This window comes from Chiloscyllium plagiosum, chromosome 7 (genome assembly GCF_004010195.1).
Source record: "Chiloscyllium plagiosum isolate BGI_BamShark_2017 chromosome 7, ASM401019v2, whole genome shotgun sequence".
Taxonomy (NCBI): domain Eukaryota; kingdom Metazoa; phylum Chordata; class Chondrichthyes; order Orectolobiformes; family Hemiscylliidae; genus Chiloscyllium; species Chiloscyllium plagiosum.
Window position 1 is genome coordinate 24,300,898 of NC_057716.1, and position 18,804 is coordinate 24,319,701.

The following is an 18,804-nucleotide window of genomic DNA, read 5'->3' on the forward strand; positions in this document are numbered from 1 at the left end:
CATCGGGGTTCTTAGCAGAGGCAGTAATGCAGAGACTTGAACAAACAGCTCTTCCAACCATCCAACTCAAGCTTTGGGTCTACTATGTGGATGGCACCTTTGTCGTCACTAAACAAAACAAATTAGAGGAAACCTTCAAGACCATCAATAATACCCTTACTGCCATAAAACTCACTAAAGAGGAGGAAAATAACAACAAACTGCCACTCCTAGATGTCACAGTAGAGCGAACAGCCAATGGACAACTTCAAACCAGTGTCTACAGGAAAACAACACATACGGACCAAATATTGAACTACAGAAGCAATCATCCCAACATCCACAAACAAGCTGCATCAGAACATTATTTCAACGAGCCACCAAACACTGCAGCACAGAGGAACTATGCAGAGCAGAAGAAAATCATCTATACCGTGTATTCAAAAAGAATGGGTACCCAATGAACACAGTCCGCCAATTTCTCAGCAACAAACCCAAATAAGCAGACAAAACACGTCCAGAAACCCTAGCCACTCTCCTCTACATCAAATGACTGCCGACTATTCAGACCCCTTGGCACCATGGTAGCCCACAAACCCACCAACACACGAAAACAGCAGCTAATGAACTTGAAAGACCCTATACAGACAACAAGCAAAACTAATGTAATTTACAAAATACTGTGCAAGAACTGTAACAAACACTATATTGGACAAACAGGCAGAAAACTAGCCACCAGGATACATGAACATCAACTAGCCACAAAACAACATGATCCTCTCCCACTAGTATCCTTACATACAGATAAGAAAGGACACCACTTCAACTGGGACAACACATCCATCCTAGGACAAGCCAAACAGTGACACGCAGGAGAATTCCTAGAAGCATGGCACTCCAACTGGAACTCTATCAACAAACACAAACACAGAGTTAGACGCCATCTAACACCCCCTGAGAAAAAGAACAGGAAATGACAAAACCAGAAGAAATGACTTCATCAACCCAAAGAAACCCAAACGTATAAATAGAAAGCAGGAATCATGTACATTGCTTCGCCTGGAGGCCCACTGAAGATGTTACCTAGTAGGGTGACGAATCGTCTGGAAATGAACCTTCCAGCTCAGCGACCAAACTTACATCCAGGGCCCTATTCTCTTTCTAGTTATTCTTTTTCCTTTAATGTACTTAAATACTCTCTTTGGATTCACCCTAATCTTCTCAGCCAAGGCTATCTCATGCCCCCTTTTTGCCCTCCTGATTTCCTCCTTCAGTAAACTCCTGTACTCCCTGTATACCTCCAGAGATTCCCTTAATCCCAGCTGCCTGTACCTGAGATATGCCTCCTTTTTTCTGGTCAAAGCCTCAATATCTCTCGTTATCTATGGGCTCCCTATTCCTGCCAACCTTGCCCTTCACCCTCACAGGAACATAAAGACCTTGAACTCTCACTAACTCACTTTTAAAGGCCTCCCACATGCCGGAGGTCCCTTTCCCTGCAAACAAACTATTCCAATCAACCCCTGCAAGCTCCTGTCTAATTCCAACAAAATTTGCCTTGCCCCAATTTAGAACTTGAACCTGTGGACCAGTTTTGTCCCCCTCCCTAACTATTTAAAAATTAATAGAACTGTGGTCACTGGGCACAAAGTACTCCCCCACTATCACCTGTCCTGCCCTATTTCCCCAAGAGTAAGTCACGTTTTGCCCCTTCCTGAGTAGGATCCTCTATATATTGCTTGAGGAAACATTCCTGAACACACTTAAGAAATTCCACCCCGTTTAAGCCCTTAACACTCTGGCAGTCCCAGCCTATGTTAGGAAAATTAAAATCCCCTACGATGACACCCTATTGCTCCTGCAAGTCTCTCTAATCTCCCTGCACATTTGTTCCTCTAATTCCCATTGACTATCTGGGGCCTATAGTAGAACCACAATAACGTCACCATCCCCTTCTTACTTCTTAGCTGTATCCACAAAGCCTCACTTGATGATCCTTCAGTTAGTTCACCTCTGACCACTGCTGCAATACTGGCCTTAAATCAAAAAATACATCCAGCTCCACTCTTTGTACTGCTGGGAATACGTATTTATATTTCAAGACTACCTGGACATGTTCGCGATTGAAGGTTTTGGGGGGCGGGGGTGCGATTTATTGGAAATGAAGCCAGTAATTTAACATGTACTGTAATCCACCTGCTATTTTTAGTGGAAATCAAGCAACTTTGAAGCAGCAGCTAAGCAGCATTTTCAAAAAGATAAGAAACATTTTATTTTAATTACAGGGAAAACATAACTCCAACAAGATCCACGAAACATTCTGGAAATGAAAATCTGTTCTACAGATCCAAGAGTCAGAATGTAGAGAGGTCATCCTGGAAACTGCAGGATCTCTCTTGAAATAATTTTTTAAAAGGCAGCCCTCAATAAGTTACCAACCTGGCAAAACCTGAATTAGGGGACTGTGACCAATTTTCAACAACTGAATCTCAAGTTCATTGAAATCAGAACCGGACATCCGTCATCTATCTATGGTTGACAGCAATTCAGCCTTGTTAACAGGAAATTCAGCAGAGATAAAAAGTCAACAAATTTTATCTTTAATTTCATGATTCTTGGCTGACAAGAGTTTTTTTCTTTTATGTTTGCTTTTTTTTTAAAAGGAAGAAACCATCATCTCTGCAGAGGTTCTCCATTTTGTGTGGTATGAACGTATCTATGAGTGGGATGAAGGGGGCATATTATTAATGTCAGATCATAGCTTGTCTAAACCAAAGTTCATCACTTGCTTTCACAATAAGCTTTGTTCACAATGAACAGCTTATTTTCAGCTCATTTAGGAAGTCTGAAAGACATTACTTCTGATAGTAGCACTAAAGACAAGCAATTGAATATTTTTGTACTTGGATCAACATTTACATTAATGGTGCGACTGGAGAAGTAGTAGACCCTCATGATGAATGTACTCCTCCTATCACAATCATTAACAGTACAACGAATCAACACAAGAAACACTTAGGACTATTTTCAGCTGGCCTCCAATGGTAAAATAAGTTCTCTCAGGATCAGGGGTGATAAGAAAATTGCCATTACCTATAAAGATATATTTTACCTTGTTCATCTTTCAACTTTAGCTTCTCAATGGCATTTGCTTTGATTTCCGAAACCAGCTGCAATATAAATGAAAAATTCATAGACATGATCGAAGAAATTACATGCCTAAAACAAAAGCCTGCAGTGTATAGTACCTTCAAAACTGTAAAACCCAAGGCACGGGAGGGTTATCAGTGAACATGTGACACCAAATCACACAAGGCCATATTAGAACAAATTAATAAAATTGATCAAAAGATGCAGCTTTAAAGAATAATTTTAAAAGCAAGATATGGAGGGCTTTGTGCCATAGAGTCATAGAGATGCACAGCACGGAAACAGACCTTTTGGTTCAATTCGTCCATGCTGACCAGATACCCAAAATTAATCTAGTCCCATTTGCAGAAGTGGGGGAGGCTGGTACAATTACAGCATTTAAAAGGCATTTGGATGAATATATGAATAGGAAAGGTTTAGAGGAAGATGGACTAAGTGCTGGCAAATGAGGCTAGATTAGGTTAGGCTATCTGGTCGGCATGGACGAGTTGGACCGAAAGATCTGTTTCCATACTGTACATCTCTATGACTAGCACTTGGCCCACATCCCTCTAAACCTTTCCTAATCATATAACCATCCAGCTGCCTTTTAAATGTTCTAATTGTACCAGCCGCCTCCACTTCTTCTGACAGCTCATTCCATACATGCACCACCCTTTGCATGATTAAGTTGCCCCTTAGCTCCATTTTAAATCTTTCCTCCCTTATTCTAAACCTAAGCCCTCTAGTTCTGGATTCCCCCAACCCAGGGAAAAAAAAACTTGTTTATTTACCCTATCCATGTCCCTCATAACTTTAAAACCTCTATAAGGTCATCCCCTCAGCTTCTGACGCTCCAGGGAAAACAGCCCAAACCCTCCAACCCTGGCAACATCCTTGTAAATCTTTTCTGGACCCTTTCAAGTTTCACAACATCCTAAAGGAACGAGACCAGAATTGCACACAATATTCCAAAGGTGGCCTAACCATTACATTTAATTCAGAAACAGCATACTAGATTTACTTGATTGAGTTTGTTCACCGAGGTATCACTTGTACAGCAGCATTAAATAAAACAAATACAATGGTAACTTTGCAACAAATTTTACTTCAAGCAAATTAGCTATTTGGGCACAGGCAACAGAATATCAAATTACAATTCTTTTTAAAGAAAATCAAAAATGAACCTATTTAAATGTACAGTCTAGTAATAAGGAAATCTTCCCTACTTCAGATGTAGCTGTGCACTGCAAACTGATTAAGTTACTACTGATGGGCTCATTATTAAAACTAGGCTATATACAATGTATGGGGTCTTAGTCATGGCTGCCACTTGTAATCCTCACTTGCAAATGTACAAAGGGCATGTTTCTCAGTTTCAAAAGATGGCTAATGAACTCTTGCTTGAAATAACACATTTGGTGAAAACAGTATTAAGATCAATTTTGACTGAGATACTGGAAGGCGGATACCTAGGAAATACAAAGCTGACTAATACTGAGGAACAATACTCAGATAGGTCTTTGGTCGATAGCAATTTAAGCATGTTCCTGAAAAGCTGTTTACTGGCTTTCCCATACTAGAAGAGTCTCCCATTCTGAATTGTGGAAACAAAGAGTATCATAGTCACGTTTTATATTGAAAAAAATTGAAATTGCTGGGAAAGCTCAGCAGGTCTGGCAGCATCTGTGAAGAAAAATCAGTGTTAATAGTTCGGGTTTGGTGACCCTTCGGATGGTAGCTAGGAAAATGGGAGTTTATATGCAGAAAATGGGGAGGTGGGGAGAGTGGATAAGGAAATATGATAGGTGGGGATGGAGCCAGAAGAGAGAGAACATCAGTTAGACAGAGAACATCAGTTAGACAGACAAAGGAGCGGTTAACAAACTGGCTAGGCGGGTGAATAATAGTTAATGGGGACTTTTAGTGGCTAACAATGGCTGGTGTGTAACAGCAGACTGTGTGATACCAAGACCAGATTTTGGGGGGTATGGATAAGGACATGCGAGAGCTCAAGCCCTAAAATCATTGAACTCACTATTGAGTCCGGAGGGCTAAAGGATCCCCAGGCAGAAAATGAGGTGTTGTTCTTCCAGTTTGCACTGAGCATCGCTGGAGCACTGCAGCAAGCCTGAGACAGAGATGTTGGCCTGTGTTAAGTGGCAGGCAACTGGAAACTCAGGGTCTATTTTGGGAACAGAATGCTGGTCTTCAGTGAAACGGTCACCCAGTCTACACTTTATTTTCCCAGTATAGAGCAGACCACATTGTGAGCAGCAAATGCAGTAGACTGGATTGTGAGAAGTGCAGGTAAAGTGCTGCTTCATCTGGAAGATGTGTTTGAGCCCTTGGATACTGAGGAGGAAGTAAATGGATAGGTGTTACACCTTCTGCGGTTGCAGCAGAAGGTGCCATGAGGCTGCAGGGGGGTGTTGGGAATTAAGAAGAATGGACCAGAGTGTCCCAGAGGAAATGGTACTTGCAGAAGGCTGACAAGGGACAGGAGGGGAATGTGCATCTGGTGGTGGCATCTTGCTGGCATTGGTAAAAATGGCAGCTAATGATCCTTTGAATGTGGATGCTGGTGGGATGCTAGATGAGGAGAAGGGGAAAAGAATTGTTGGGGAAGGAAGAGAAGGGCTCAGGGTTGAAGTGCAGGAGACAGGCAAGACCCAGTTGAGGGCCCTGTCAACGATGGTGTTGAGGAATCCTCGGTTGAGAAAAGTGGACATTTTCAAGACTCCCTTGTTGCAGTTGGTATCATTGAAACGTATGCGATGGAAATGGAGGAATTGGGAGAATACAGTCTTCACAAGAAGCAGGGTGCGAGCATGTTTAGTGCAGGTAACTGTGGGAATCCATGGGTTTATAGTGGCTATTGGTGGTCAGTCTAGCCCCAGAAATAGAAACAGAGATGTCGAGGAAGGGAAAGGAGGAGTCAGAAATGGAATAAGGTGAAGGCAAGAGCAGGGTGGAAATTGGAAGTGAAATCAATAAATGTTTCCAATTTTGGACGAGAGCAGGGAGGCAGCACCAATGATATCATCAATATACTGGAGAAAGAGTTGGGGGTGGGGGCCAGATTAGGACTGGAATAAAATTTATACAGGCTTGAGGGCTTTCTTCTGAGAAAGCCCTCAAGCCCTCTGAGAAATAATTTGAATGCTTCAGTCTGTTTTGCCTTTTCATCTTGTCAGCCTCAGAGGGCAAGAACAATAGGTACACCTGACTGAGCAAAAATCTCAATTCCTTCACTAGCAACAGGTCAAAATTCTGGACCTCTTTACCTACCCGGGATGTGAGAGTACCTTCGCCATAGGGACTGCAGTGGCTCAATAAGACAGTCCACTTCCACTTTTTCAAATGTGACTAGGGGTGGGGAATAAATGCTGATCCCGGTTTCGCTGGCCAAACACCAAAAAATAATGCTTTTTTAAAAAGATATGATCCTCAAGGCAGCAATCCAAACTGACTCACCCACTATGGAGCCAAGGCTGCCATTTCTTTTCCCTACTCTAATTGCTTGATCGTTAATTTGATGTGTCACACACATTTAAGGAAATTTTCTTTTCAGAAGTTCTCGTTATCAAAATGCTGCTAAATGGAAGCAGCTTGGATCAGTACACAGAATGTTACTTACAGTCTCCATGGTGACTGGAATGGTCACTGTTTTTCCTGCAATCTGCGAGAATTTCTCACCACAGTAATTCTTGACCTGCAGCCAGCTGCGGTCAGCTACAGTTATTGGCATACCATTCGATGAAAGAACACTATAAGGCAGTGGTAAAAATAGAGACTCATTCAGGTTTATTTTATAGACATTCATACACAAAAGAATCAGCTATTGTTCAGTTATTTTCTTGTGTACCAATTACAATTTTATGAAAACACCACCGTTAGTTATCCAACTTCCGAAATATCTTCAGCAACACTTTTGAATTGCGCTGAATATTTTACTCCTTTCAAGTTTGACTACCATCTGTATCCAGTGTATCCTGTTATACAAGAGAGGCTGCAAAACTACTCGAAATTCCCACATCACCCCATAGATCACTCACACGGACAATCAAGTCAGAGAAAAGTTGCCCACATGAATAATGGAATAAAATAATGTGAAATGCTCTTCCAAACTGAGGCTGATAATATGCTCACCAACAACAAGTGAAGCAGACAGAGAACTTATGATTAAAGGAGCAGAGAACTGGCTAAGTGCTGGCAGTGAAGGCACCACCAGGGAGTGTGGAAGCAAGACCCAGGAGCTGCGAGTTAGGTGCTAAAAGCCAGGGGCTGAGGACTGTTGCCAAGGGCCAGGACCAGGAACAGGAACAGCCATTTTGTTGACATTAGGAGGAGGAAGTGGAGGGCTATTTTCCCCTGAAATGATCCACTGGGTTTGGGAGGGATTAATGATGAGGAAGTAAGTGCAAAGGGTTAGAGGAGACAGGAAGGTCGCAAGAGATCTGGATGGAGGAAGGGAGGCTGGAACTGTCTTCTGGCTTAGACTTCAAAGTAACACTCTTCATTACATATTAATACCAAATACTGCTATGCATGCTTATCACAGATGTACTTAGTCCAAACTCATAGTTGCATTAGGCAAGGACAATACCACCTTCTTCATGTGCTCATGTCAATGTGCACATGAGACTTCCAATGCAGACTGCTAAATTCCCAGCAAGTGTATTATGATCTATCTCCACCTATTTGGTGCCATTTAATACTATAACATCATTACAGGGTCCTCTGCCTGTTCACAGCACCAGCAATACACGTGCTACTTGAATGATCCATCTGGGTGGGTGTGGTGAAAGGGTTAAAATTATGTCCCAATACATGTGTTTTAATACTATAACATCATTACAGGGTCCTCTGCCTGTTCACAGCACCAGCAATACACGTGCTACTTGAATGATCCATCTGGGTGGGACAACTAGTTAATAGTTGAAAACAGTTGGATCATACATAAGATCATAAGACATAGCAGCAGAATTAGGCCAATGTTCTGGGGACAGGGGTTTAAATCTCACCATAGCAGATGTTGAAATCTAAATTCAATTAAAATTTTGGAATAAAAAGCTAGTCCGACTGTCAATCATCATGAAAACTTCATTAAAGGCCATTAATAACCTCAAATAAAATTTCATACTTAGTGAAAGAAATCTGTCATCGTTGCAGGATCTGGTATACGTAACACAATAAGATGTAGGAATAGAATTCAGCTCATCAGTTCTGCTCTGCCATTCGATCATGGCTGCTTCGTTTCTCAACCCTATTCTGTCATCTCCCTGTAATTCTTGATCCTGTTACCAACCAAGAACTTATCTACTTCTGTCTTAAACACACTCAATGACTTGGCCACTACACCCCCTGTGGCAATGGGTTCCACAGATTCATCACCCTCTGGCTGAAAAAATTCCTCATGTCCATTCTCTCGGAGGCTGTGTCCTGGGGTCCTAGGGGAACTGCTTCTCCACATCCACACTATCCAGGCTATTTTCCAGCCCTCTGGGGCCCTCCCTGACTCCAGTGATTCCTGAAAGATCACTACCACTGCCTCTACAATCTCCTCAGCTATCTCCTTCAGGACTCTGGGGTGTAGTCCGTCTGCTGCAGATGATTTATCCACCTTCTGATCTTCAGCTTTTCTCGCAATCTTCTCCTTAGTGATGGCTACTATACTCACCTCTGCTCCCAGCTCTCCTGAAGTTCTATTTTGCTGCTGATATATTCCACTGTGAAAACTGATGCAAAGTTCAGTTCCTCTGCCATTTCTTTGTTCCCCATTACAACTTCACCAGCCTCATTTTCCAGTAGTTCAATGTCTCTTGCCTGTCACTTATCTTATGGATATATTTAAAAAAAAAACTTTTGCAATCTTCTTTTATATTACCTACTATTCCTTCCCTCACTTATTGCTTTTTTATTTATCCCCAGCAAAGGCTTCCCAATTCTCTGGTTTCCTGCTAATCATCATGACATTGTATAATTTTTCCTTTGCTTTTCTGCCGTCCCTAACTTCTCTTGTCAGTCATGGTTGTCTCGTCCTCCCTTAGTATCATCATCTTCCTTTGGATGAACTTCTGCTGTGCCTCCCAATTGCCCCCAGAAACTCCTGCCTCATTACACATCACCAAATCCAGAATTTCCTGTTCCCTCATAGGGTTCGGCACAAGCTGCTATATAAAAAAAACTATTGCATTGATATTCCACTTATTCCTTTTCTTGAGAGCTTGATTTTCCCAGTCCACCTGCATTTGAAGAACCCCATGATCAGTGTAATTGTGCCTTTCTTACATTCCTTTCCTATCTCTTGATTTACTTTCTTCCCCACATCTAGACAATTCCTATCAGGTCTTTTTTTCCTTTGTGGTTCCTCACGATTACCCACACAGATTCTACACCTTCTAACTCCATACCACTTCCTGCTTTCATTTAACTTCATTTTTACTAACAAGGCCTGTTCTTTTGATAGAATGCGTATCCTTGATTATTTAGCTTCCAGCCCTGATCGCCTTGTGACCATTTGTCTGTGATTCCCACAAGATCGTACCTGCCAATTTCAATCTGCACCAAAGCTCATTTATCATGTTCCCAATAAAACGTGCATTTAAGAAAAACCCCCACAGTCCAGCGCTGACTGCCTCCTCTTCTCATGGTCTGCCCCTCATCTGCTGTGGCGGTTTAGATTCCTGATCCTTTCCATACTCTGTCCTATTACTTGTTCTGGAAACTTTCATAAAGCTCTGCTGAGCCTTCTCTTCGCTCTCCCACACCTCCAATCACCTTTACTGTTCTCCATAAATTTTCCATGCAACTGAACCAACCCCAACCCTTACTTCCACACAGCCCACATTGTGCGATCCACCAGGACTCTGATCCCAGCTTGATTCAGGTTCTATTGTGTCAGCGCAATTCCTTCCTTCCCCAGTACTGCGTCAAATGCCCCACAAATTCAAACCCATTGCTCCCACAACAATCTCTGAGCTACACATTTATCTCTTTAATCTTGTTGACCCTGTGCCAATTTGTTCATGGCTCAGGTAGCAATCCAGAGATTACCTTCTGGGTTCTGCTTCTTTAGTTTGGCCCCTAGATGCTCATATTCCCTCAGCAGATTCCTTTTCATCTTTATACCCATATCATTGGTGTGGATGTGGATCATGACAACTGGATCTTCTCTCCTATTCCCACTCCATGTTCCTCAACATCCGACATGAGATAACCTGAATATGGCACCAGATGGGCAACACAGCCATCGGGTCTCTCGATCCTGACCAAAGAGAACAGTGTTTACTCCCCTAACTATACTATCCTGATTACAACTACATTTCTCTTTTCACCCCCCTCTTGAATGGCTCCCTGTACCATGGTGCTATGGTCAATTTGCTCATCCTCCCTACAGCCCTCATTCTCATCCATACAGGGACTAAGAATCTTAAACCTGCCAGACCAACTCAAGGACCAAGGTTTCTTCAGCACTATCTCCTGTATCCCTCTACCTGCCTCACTGGTAGTCACACCCTCCTGTCCCTGGCCACTGGTCAAATTTGAGGTAATCAATCGAGGAGGTGTGACTGCGTCCTGAAGCACAGCATCCAGGTGACTCTCCCTCTGCCTGATGTGTCACAGTGTGCAAAGATCAGACTCCAGCTCATCAACTCTGAGCTGCAGTTCCTCAAGCAACCAACATTTGCTACAGATGTGGTCAATACGAACCATAATGGGATCCACAGGCTCCCACATAATTCAGTTACAACACATTGCCTAGCCTGATACAGAATCATGGTGCACTGAAGGGGGCTGTTTGGTCTATCATATCTGTAACAGCTTTCTGGTATCTTTTAGACCTTTCTTTCCCCACAACCCTGCAAATTTCTCCCTTCAACTATTTTATCCCAACTACCAACTCAATTATTTTCTGATTATAATTTTAAACAAGACAGGACCTTGCTTTTGTTCTTATCAAACAGAGTCTTCAGGATTGAATCCTCAACTTCTGTCAAAAGGGAAAATAACATCAACTGAAATATGCTGTACAAGCTCTTTACAGTGGATTCACACCAAATGGTAATTAATGTTCTGTCTTAGTTTTCAGAATGTGCAGCAATTAGGAACATACTGCCTAATCAATATGCAAGGCAAGCATAAGGGAAATTAAAGGAGAACATTATTAGGAGTTAATCATGTTTGTTTTCCCATAAAGAGCCAGGCAATACTACAGAGTGAAAAAAAAAAGAACTGACAATAATAAAGCTTTAAAGCAGATCAACAATTCAGCAATCACTCACCTCAGGTTGCAACACTTCTGGTCTGATACTAATATAGTATCACCATCTTTCAACCTTAGATCCGCAAGGGTCTTGTGGCCATCCTCAGCATCATATGCAATCCAGTTTGTGGACCCTTTATTCTCCAAATTCTTTTTGTAATAAACTGTCAGCTCCTCTGGTGAAATCCCCGTCGACAGAGCTAGACTGTTTCGTGCAGAAGCCAGCAACGTGTTCCGTGTGAACACCTTTTGCATCTCTATGAACTGCACCATCTCGGTTTCTGATTTGCTCTTCAGTGTGGGACACAATATTTTAAGCATCATAGGTTCGAACTCCTCACCAACATGTATCACCACTCCACAAACCTGACAATAGAACAGATGTAACAAGTTGCTCGCTATTCACTTGCCTAACTTAATTATGTATCTATAATCTCTCTAAATGTAAAAAAGCATCATCAGGTAAGAAATAAACAAGCAACAGAACCACTTGAGTTGGGGAACTTAAACAAGGTGAAATGAAACAAAAAGGTGAGCAACCAAGTGCAACAGAAAGTAACAACGGAAATATGCATGGTAGAAACACACTGCAGCAAGTGTTACTTAGCCCTGACACATTCATGTGCAAGATGGAGCAACACAGTGGCTCTGTGGTTAGCACAGCTGCCTCACAGCACCAGGGACCCAGGTTTGATTCCGCCCTCGGGTGACTGTGTGGAGTTTGTACGTTCTCCCTGCATCTGCATTGTTTTCCTCTGGGGGCTCCGATTTCCTCCCACAGTCCAAAGATGTGCAGGTCAGATGAATTGACCATGCTAAATTGTCCATAGTGTTAGGTGCATTAGTCAGAGGGAAATAGGTCTGGGCAAGTTACTCTTCGGACGGTAGGTGTGGACTTGTTGGGTCAAGTGGCCTGTTTCCACACTGTCGGAAATCTAATCTAATCTAAGATATTACACACAACTACATAAATATATATACTGGCACAAATCTCGCACCTATTATGCAGTTGTCACACTCCAGACAATACATTCTGAAGTTTACAAACTGTTGCATCTGCTGTTTGGTTCAGGAGGAGCTACAAATATATAAATTTACCCAGTTGTAGAAGGGCCATATTATAGTAACTATCCTCTAGGTGTCAGACATGACTCTGCAGAACATGATCTCTCCACTAAAGATTGTGGATTCAAGCACTCATCAGAGATTTATATACAAAATCTGATGAAATACTGCATTGCCATCTGGACTGTCTTTTGGATGAGACATTAAACAAAGACTACAGTTTGCCCCTAATCTGGATGAAAATGGCCACTTGGACCCAAGAGAAGCAGAGTCAGGAGTTAATTCAACGTCAGGACTGACAGAGGCCTCAAATAATATTCCCAACAAAAATTATCACATTGCAGTTTACAGGATTCTGTTGTACACAATTAAAAATCACACAACACCAGGTTATAGTCCAACAGGTTTATTTGGAAGTACTAGCTTTCGGAGGGCTTCTCCATCAGGTAGCACTCCGAAAGCTAGTGCTTACAAATAAACCTGTTGAACTGTAACCTGGTGTTGTGAGATTTTTACCTTTGTCCACCCCGATTCAACACCAGCATCTCCACATCACACTTCAAATTACACACTTCAAAAATACTTCAGTGGAAGTGCAGCACTTGGGCATGTTATGGGATTTGAATAAGTGCTAAATGTTAAGTTTTTCATTTCCAATCTGTGAAAAACATTATGGGAATATATTTTCTAGTTGGAATGAAAGATTAAGAATTATCACTATCACACAGTAACAGGATACTATCACAAGAAATTATATTCTGCATTTATCTAACACTGCACCTGGAAGGTATTCATTATATTCTTTTTGACTTCTACATGACCTGTTATTCTACTCCATATTCAGACGTGAAAGGCAAAGTTGTTTTTGTTCTCTTCCTCACTACTGTTAGTAATAACTCTGAAATTAGGAAGAGGAATAATCTTAATGATAATCTGAAGAGGAAAAATCCATGCATATCAGAATCAAATAATCCCTATAATGTGGAAGCAGGCTGTTCAGCCCATCATGTTCATACCAACCCTCCGAAGAGCATCCCCATCCTATTCCCATGGCTAATCCACCTAGTTTGCCCATCCCTGGACACTATGGGCAATTTAGCATGGCCAATCCACCTAACCTGCACATCTTTGGCCTGTGGGCAAAACTGGAGGACCCAGAGGAAACCCACGCGGACACAGGGAGAACATACAAACACCACATAGGCAATTGCCCAAGGCTGGAATTGAACACGGATCTCCGACACTGTGAGAAGAGCTAATCAATGAGCCATCATGCTGCCCATTCACCCAGTCATCACAAGTGAGATTCTACCCAAATTTCTTTTGTTGTGATTGCAGTTTCTTCAGCATAAGGAGCACATTTTCTATCAAGTCATTCACCTTCCCAACAGAATCCATAGCATGCATATGTGGAGAGGATTGTGAAGGTGTTAAAGCCTACACATTTGACTGTCTGGTTTAATATTGTCTTAGAACATAGAAGAATACAGCGCAGTACAGGCCCTTTGGCCCTCGATGTTGCGCCGATCCAAGCCCACCTAACCTATACTAACCCACTGTCCTCCATATACCTATCCAATGCCCGCTTAAATGCCCATAAAGAGGGAGAGTCCACCACTGCTACTGGCAGGGCATTCCATGAACTGACGACTCGCTGAGTGAAGAACCTACCCCTAAATTCAGTCCTATATCTACCCCCCTTAATTTAAAGCTATGCCCCCTTGTAATACCCGACTCCATAAGCGGGAAAAGGTTCACACTGTCAACCCTATCTAACCCCCTAATCATCTTGCCCTCATCAGTAAGGCAGTATTTAAATTAATATAGTAGCAAGGAGTCCTAGGAAGATTGAAATAAATCGGAAAAGAAGGAAAACTCATCTTTGGTTACAGTCATACCTAACACCGAAGAAAATGATTGTGGCAGTTGGAAGCTAATCAATTCAAATCCAGGACATGATGAGGATTTTTTCTCAATGATCAGTTCAATTTAAAAATCCTCTGAAGCTGCCTATGCTGCAAGACCAGGAGAACACCTGCTTTAGTTAATAAGAGGCAAGTTTGTGCCTCACAAGTGCCAGGCAATTACCATCTCCAACAAGGGAGAATCTAACAATCTTCATTTGACATTTAATTACATTACCATCACTGAATCCCTCTCCATTGACATCCCAGGCATTACTATTGAACAGAAATAAACTGACTAGACAAATAAAAACTGTGGATGCAGGAGCAAGTGAGAGGCAGGAAGTTGCGCAGTGAGTAATCTACCTCAGGACTTTTCAAAGCCTGTCCACCATCTGCACGGCATAAGTCAGGAGTGTGAAGGAAGTCTCTCCACTTATCCAGATGAATGTAGATCCGCCAACACACAAGAAGCTTGATACAATACTGGATAACACAGCCTATTTAATTAGTATCCCATCTATAATCTTAAATGTTCACTCTACACCATTCTCATTACAACATTCATTACAGCAACTTGCTAAGGCTGCTTCAACAGCACCTTCCAAATACATGGCTTTTATCACCTAGAAAGACAAGGGGCAGCAACATACTACCACCTACAAGTGTCCCCTCAAAGCAGACACACTGTTCTAACTTGGAATTATATGACGTTTCCCCTTCACTGTTTTTGGGTCAAAATCCTGGACTTCTCTTCCTCATCATATTATACATGAATATGCATCTGGTGGACTGCAGTAGTTCAAGATGGTGGTACACAATCAACTTCTCAAGAACAATTAAGACCCACCAGCAAATGATAGCCTTAACAGAAATGCTCATATCCCACAAGGGAATTAAAAATAAAACACCTGAGTATCTTCATAACGTGTGGAAGAGTGATAGTTTATTACTATTATCCAGCTAAATTTACCATATACCACTTTCATTTCTTTGCTGCCAAATGTCATGGCACTTGACATACTCAGCTTTGCCTTTAGTGCCAAAATGTGCCATGTAATTGTACATACAGCATTTTTATTGAATTGTACACATTCTACAAGACAGTACAAGGGCCGTATCATATCAAGAAAATTAAATGATACTATTGGTTGCAAGCCCTGACAATAAGACAACAAACAAAACTAAATTTAGAAAATAAATTACAGACAACTCGCACAATATAAAAGTCTTAGAATATCATTGTTGCTCCTCCTTGTAACCAGAATAAAGCTTCACAATGATACTATAAAGTCAGCAGTACTCTTATTTTCTTAAACCTTTGCTGCTGCAGACATATCTCAACCATTTAATTACACAACAACACATGATAAATTGGTATAATTACCACATCTCATAATAGGTACCTATAATTAAATTTAAAACAACAACCTGAAATCAGAGTTCAGACAGTTTACAAAGGGTTTTTGCCTTCTTACATTTTTTGCTGTCATCTGGAGCTAATTTTTCTCTTCTGGAGACAGCAGCAATGATTATTTACACATTTAAAAATACTAGTACACAGCATGAATAAAACTATTTTCCTAGCTTCCATGTTTTTTATTAGCTGATGTCTTCTTCTTCACTTCTCTCTCCCAAGGCATGTCCTTGAAGATTTTTCACTGAACCACAGGTAAATGCTGTGATGTTTGTTTACTTTGTGGTGGAGCAAGGATGCAGGCCACAAGTCAACCTCAATCCAAGCAGGAATTAAATCCAGCCCTCCATTATCACTTGAGGCAGTGACAAAAAGGGAACAATTGAGGAGTATGTACTATCCACCTATCATAAACATTCTTATTAATAGTCAAACACAGATTTGGGAAACAGAGTCTTCTGTAGCATGATAACTAAATTTCTCCTTGCTTACTGTACTTTTGTGACTTCTACCATGAGGCACTCACTCTTGGCATCCATGTATAGTGATTCAATGAATAAACAGTACAAGCCAGATTGTGGTCCCATGAACTCTTGACATGATGTTAGAGTATAGCTGGGATCCATTGTTGAAGATCTGTTCAGAACCATAGCTACTAAAAGATGAACACGGGTATATTCAGACCCACTAAAAGCTGCTAAAGGCCATAGAAAGCCACAGAATAAGAAACTACAGAAGGTTGTGTGCATAGCCCAGACCATCACGGAAGCCAATTTTCCTTCCATGGACTCTATTTATATTTTCTCATTGTCAGGGAATGGCTGCCAACACCATCAGTGACCCCTTCTCATCCTGTTAATGCTCTCCTACAACCTCTTCCGTCAGGCAGAAGATACTGAAGCTTGAACACACGCACTTCAGATTAAGGAACAGCTTCTTCCCAGCCATTATTAGACTGACGAATGGACTCTCTAACTTCAAATAACTGCTTGTTACTGTTGGTCTTGCCTATCACATGTCCTGTGATTAGATAGATTAGATTCCCTACAGTGTAGAAACAGGCCCTTCGGCCCAACAAGTCCACACCGACCCTCTGAAGAGTAACTCACCCAGACTGATTTCCCTATATTTCCCGCTGACTAATGCACCTAACACCATTATTGGCAATTTAGCATGGAACATTTAAACCCTGGGACCTGCAACAGCCAATCCTGTCCCTGTTCTACCCATGTCTCCGTAATAGCCATAACATCGAAGTCCCAGGTACCAACCCACGCTGCAAGTTCACCTACCTTATTTCGTGTACTTCTTGCATTGAAGTATACACACTTCAAGCCACTTTCCTGTTTACAGGCACCCTCCTTTGAAATTGATGCCATGTTCCTAACCTCCCTACACTCTAGGCCCTGCACCCTGAAGCTACAATCTGGGTTTCCATGCCCCTGCAGAGTTAGTTTAAACCCCCGCCAAGAGCACTAGCAAACCTCCCCCCAAGGATACTGGTGCCCCTCAGGTTCAGGTGTAGACCATCCTGTTTATAGAGGTTCCACCGTCCCCAGAAAGAACCCCAGTTATCCAAAAACCGGAATCCCTCCCTCCTGCACCATCCCTGTAGCCACGCATTTAAGTGTTCTCTTTCCCTATTCCTCGACTCTCGATCACGTGGCACGGGTAACAAACCACGTTTATAACATGTGTGCAATTTTACTTCATAAAGTTCTTGTGAAGCACCTGTAATTTTGTTTCATCATGATAAAAGGGACGCAAATACAAATTGGTGGTTTGTGTGTGCATGTGTATGCGTTGGTGAGTTATATGGGGTGAAAGTCAGAGAAATGGAGCATGTGCATACAACTTGTATTCATGCAGCATCTTTAACATGAAGTAAAAGATGCTTCATGTTAAAGCATCTTTTAACATGCTGGTGATGCTGGTGTTGGACTGGTGTGAACCAAGTCAGAAGTCACACCACACCAGATTATAGTCCGACAGGTTTATTTATAATCACAAGCTTTCGGAGTGCTGCTCCTTTGTCAGCTTGAAATTTTAAATAAAAGTGATGGACTGGTGTCATGTGACTTCTGATTATGACTTATTTAGTGTTTTTCCAATAAAGACAAGAAACAGACTCAAAAATAGGGCAAATGAAGTGAATGTGTAAAAATTTAAGAAAGACATTTATGGAGAGAGAAATCGGTAGGGGTGAACAGCAGTACCACAAATGCTGGGGTAAAGGAGTGAATGTGTATGAAATGACAAAATCAGAGGAATAATATAGGAACAGGTGAGTGTTGCACATGGAAAAGTATCAAAGTTGGAGCACATTGCAGAGAAAGGGTGGGACAAGTCCATGAAGGAGACAACTATTTTAAATTGACTTGATTTATCTATTTATCTAGTCATTCTTTTACAGGAATAAAAGAATGACTAGGGTAGGAATAGGTCCAGTCAAGGATAGTAGTGGGAAGTTGCATGTGGAGGCTGAAGAGATTGGGGAGACACTGAATGAATACTTTTCGTCAGTATTCACTCAGGAACAGGGATTTGTTGCGGATGTGAATACTGAATCACAATTAAGTAGAATGAATGGCTTTGAGGTATGTAGGGAAGAGGTGTTGGAAATTCTGGAAAGGGTGAAAATAGATAAGTCCCCTGGGCCTGATGGCATTTATCCTAGGATTCTCTGGGAAGCAAGGAAGGAGATTGCAGAGCCATTGGCCTTAATTTTTATGTCCTCGTTGTCGACAGGATAAGTGCCAGAAGACTGGAGGATAGCAAATGTGGTTCCCTTGTTCAAGAAGGGGAGTAGGGATAACCCTAGAAACTATGGGCCGGTGAGTCTCACTTCTGTTGTGGGCAAAATCATGGAGAGAATTGTAAGGGATAGGATTTATGAACATCTGGATAGGAATAATGTGATCAAGGATAGTCAGCATGGTTTTGTGAAGGGCAGGTCGTGCCCCACAAACCTTATTGAATTCTTTGAAAAGGTGACGAAGGAGGTTGATGAGGGGAAAGCGGTAGATGTGGTATAAATGGAT

At 41.8% G+C, this 18,804-nt stretch overlaps 1 protein-coding gene across 1 annotated transcript in view; it reads right to left on the minus strand.

The window, feature by feature from the left end:
- Positions 1-18,804, minus strand: part of LOC122551913 (ubiquitin carboxyl-terminal hydrolase 40-like) — a 121,489-nt gene that overhangs the window by 45,916 nt on the left and 56,769 nt on the right. The window contains exons 11-13 of the mRNA XM_043694481.1: positions 11,397-11,743; positions 6,749-6,878; positions 3,092-3,149 (exon numbers count right to left, since the gene is read on the minus strand). Of these exons, the coding sequence (XP_043550416.1) occupies positions 3,092-3,149; positions 6,749-6,878; positions 11,397-11,743 (535 nt within the window). The remainder of the gene's footprint in view (positions 1-3,091; positions 3,150-6,748; positions 6,879-11,396; positions 11,744-18,804) is intronic.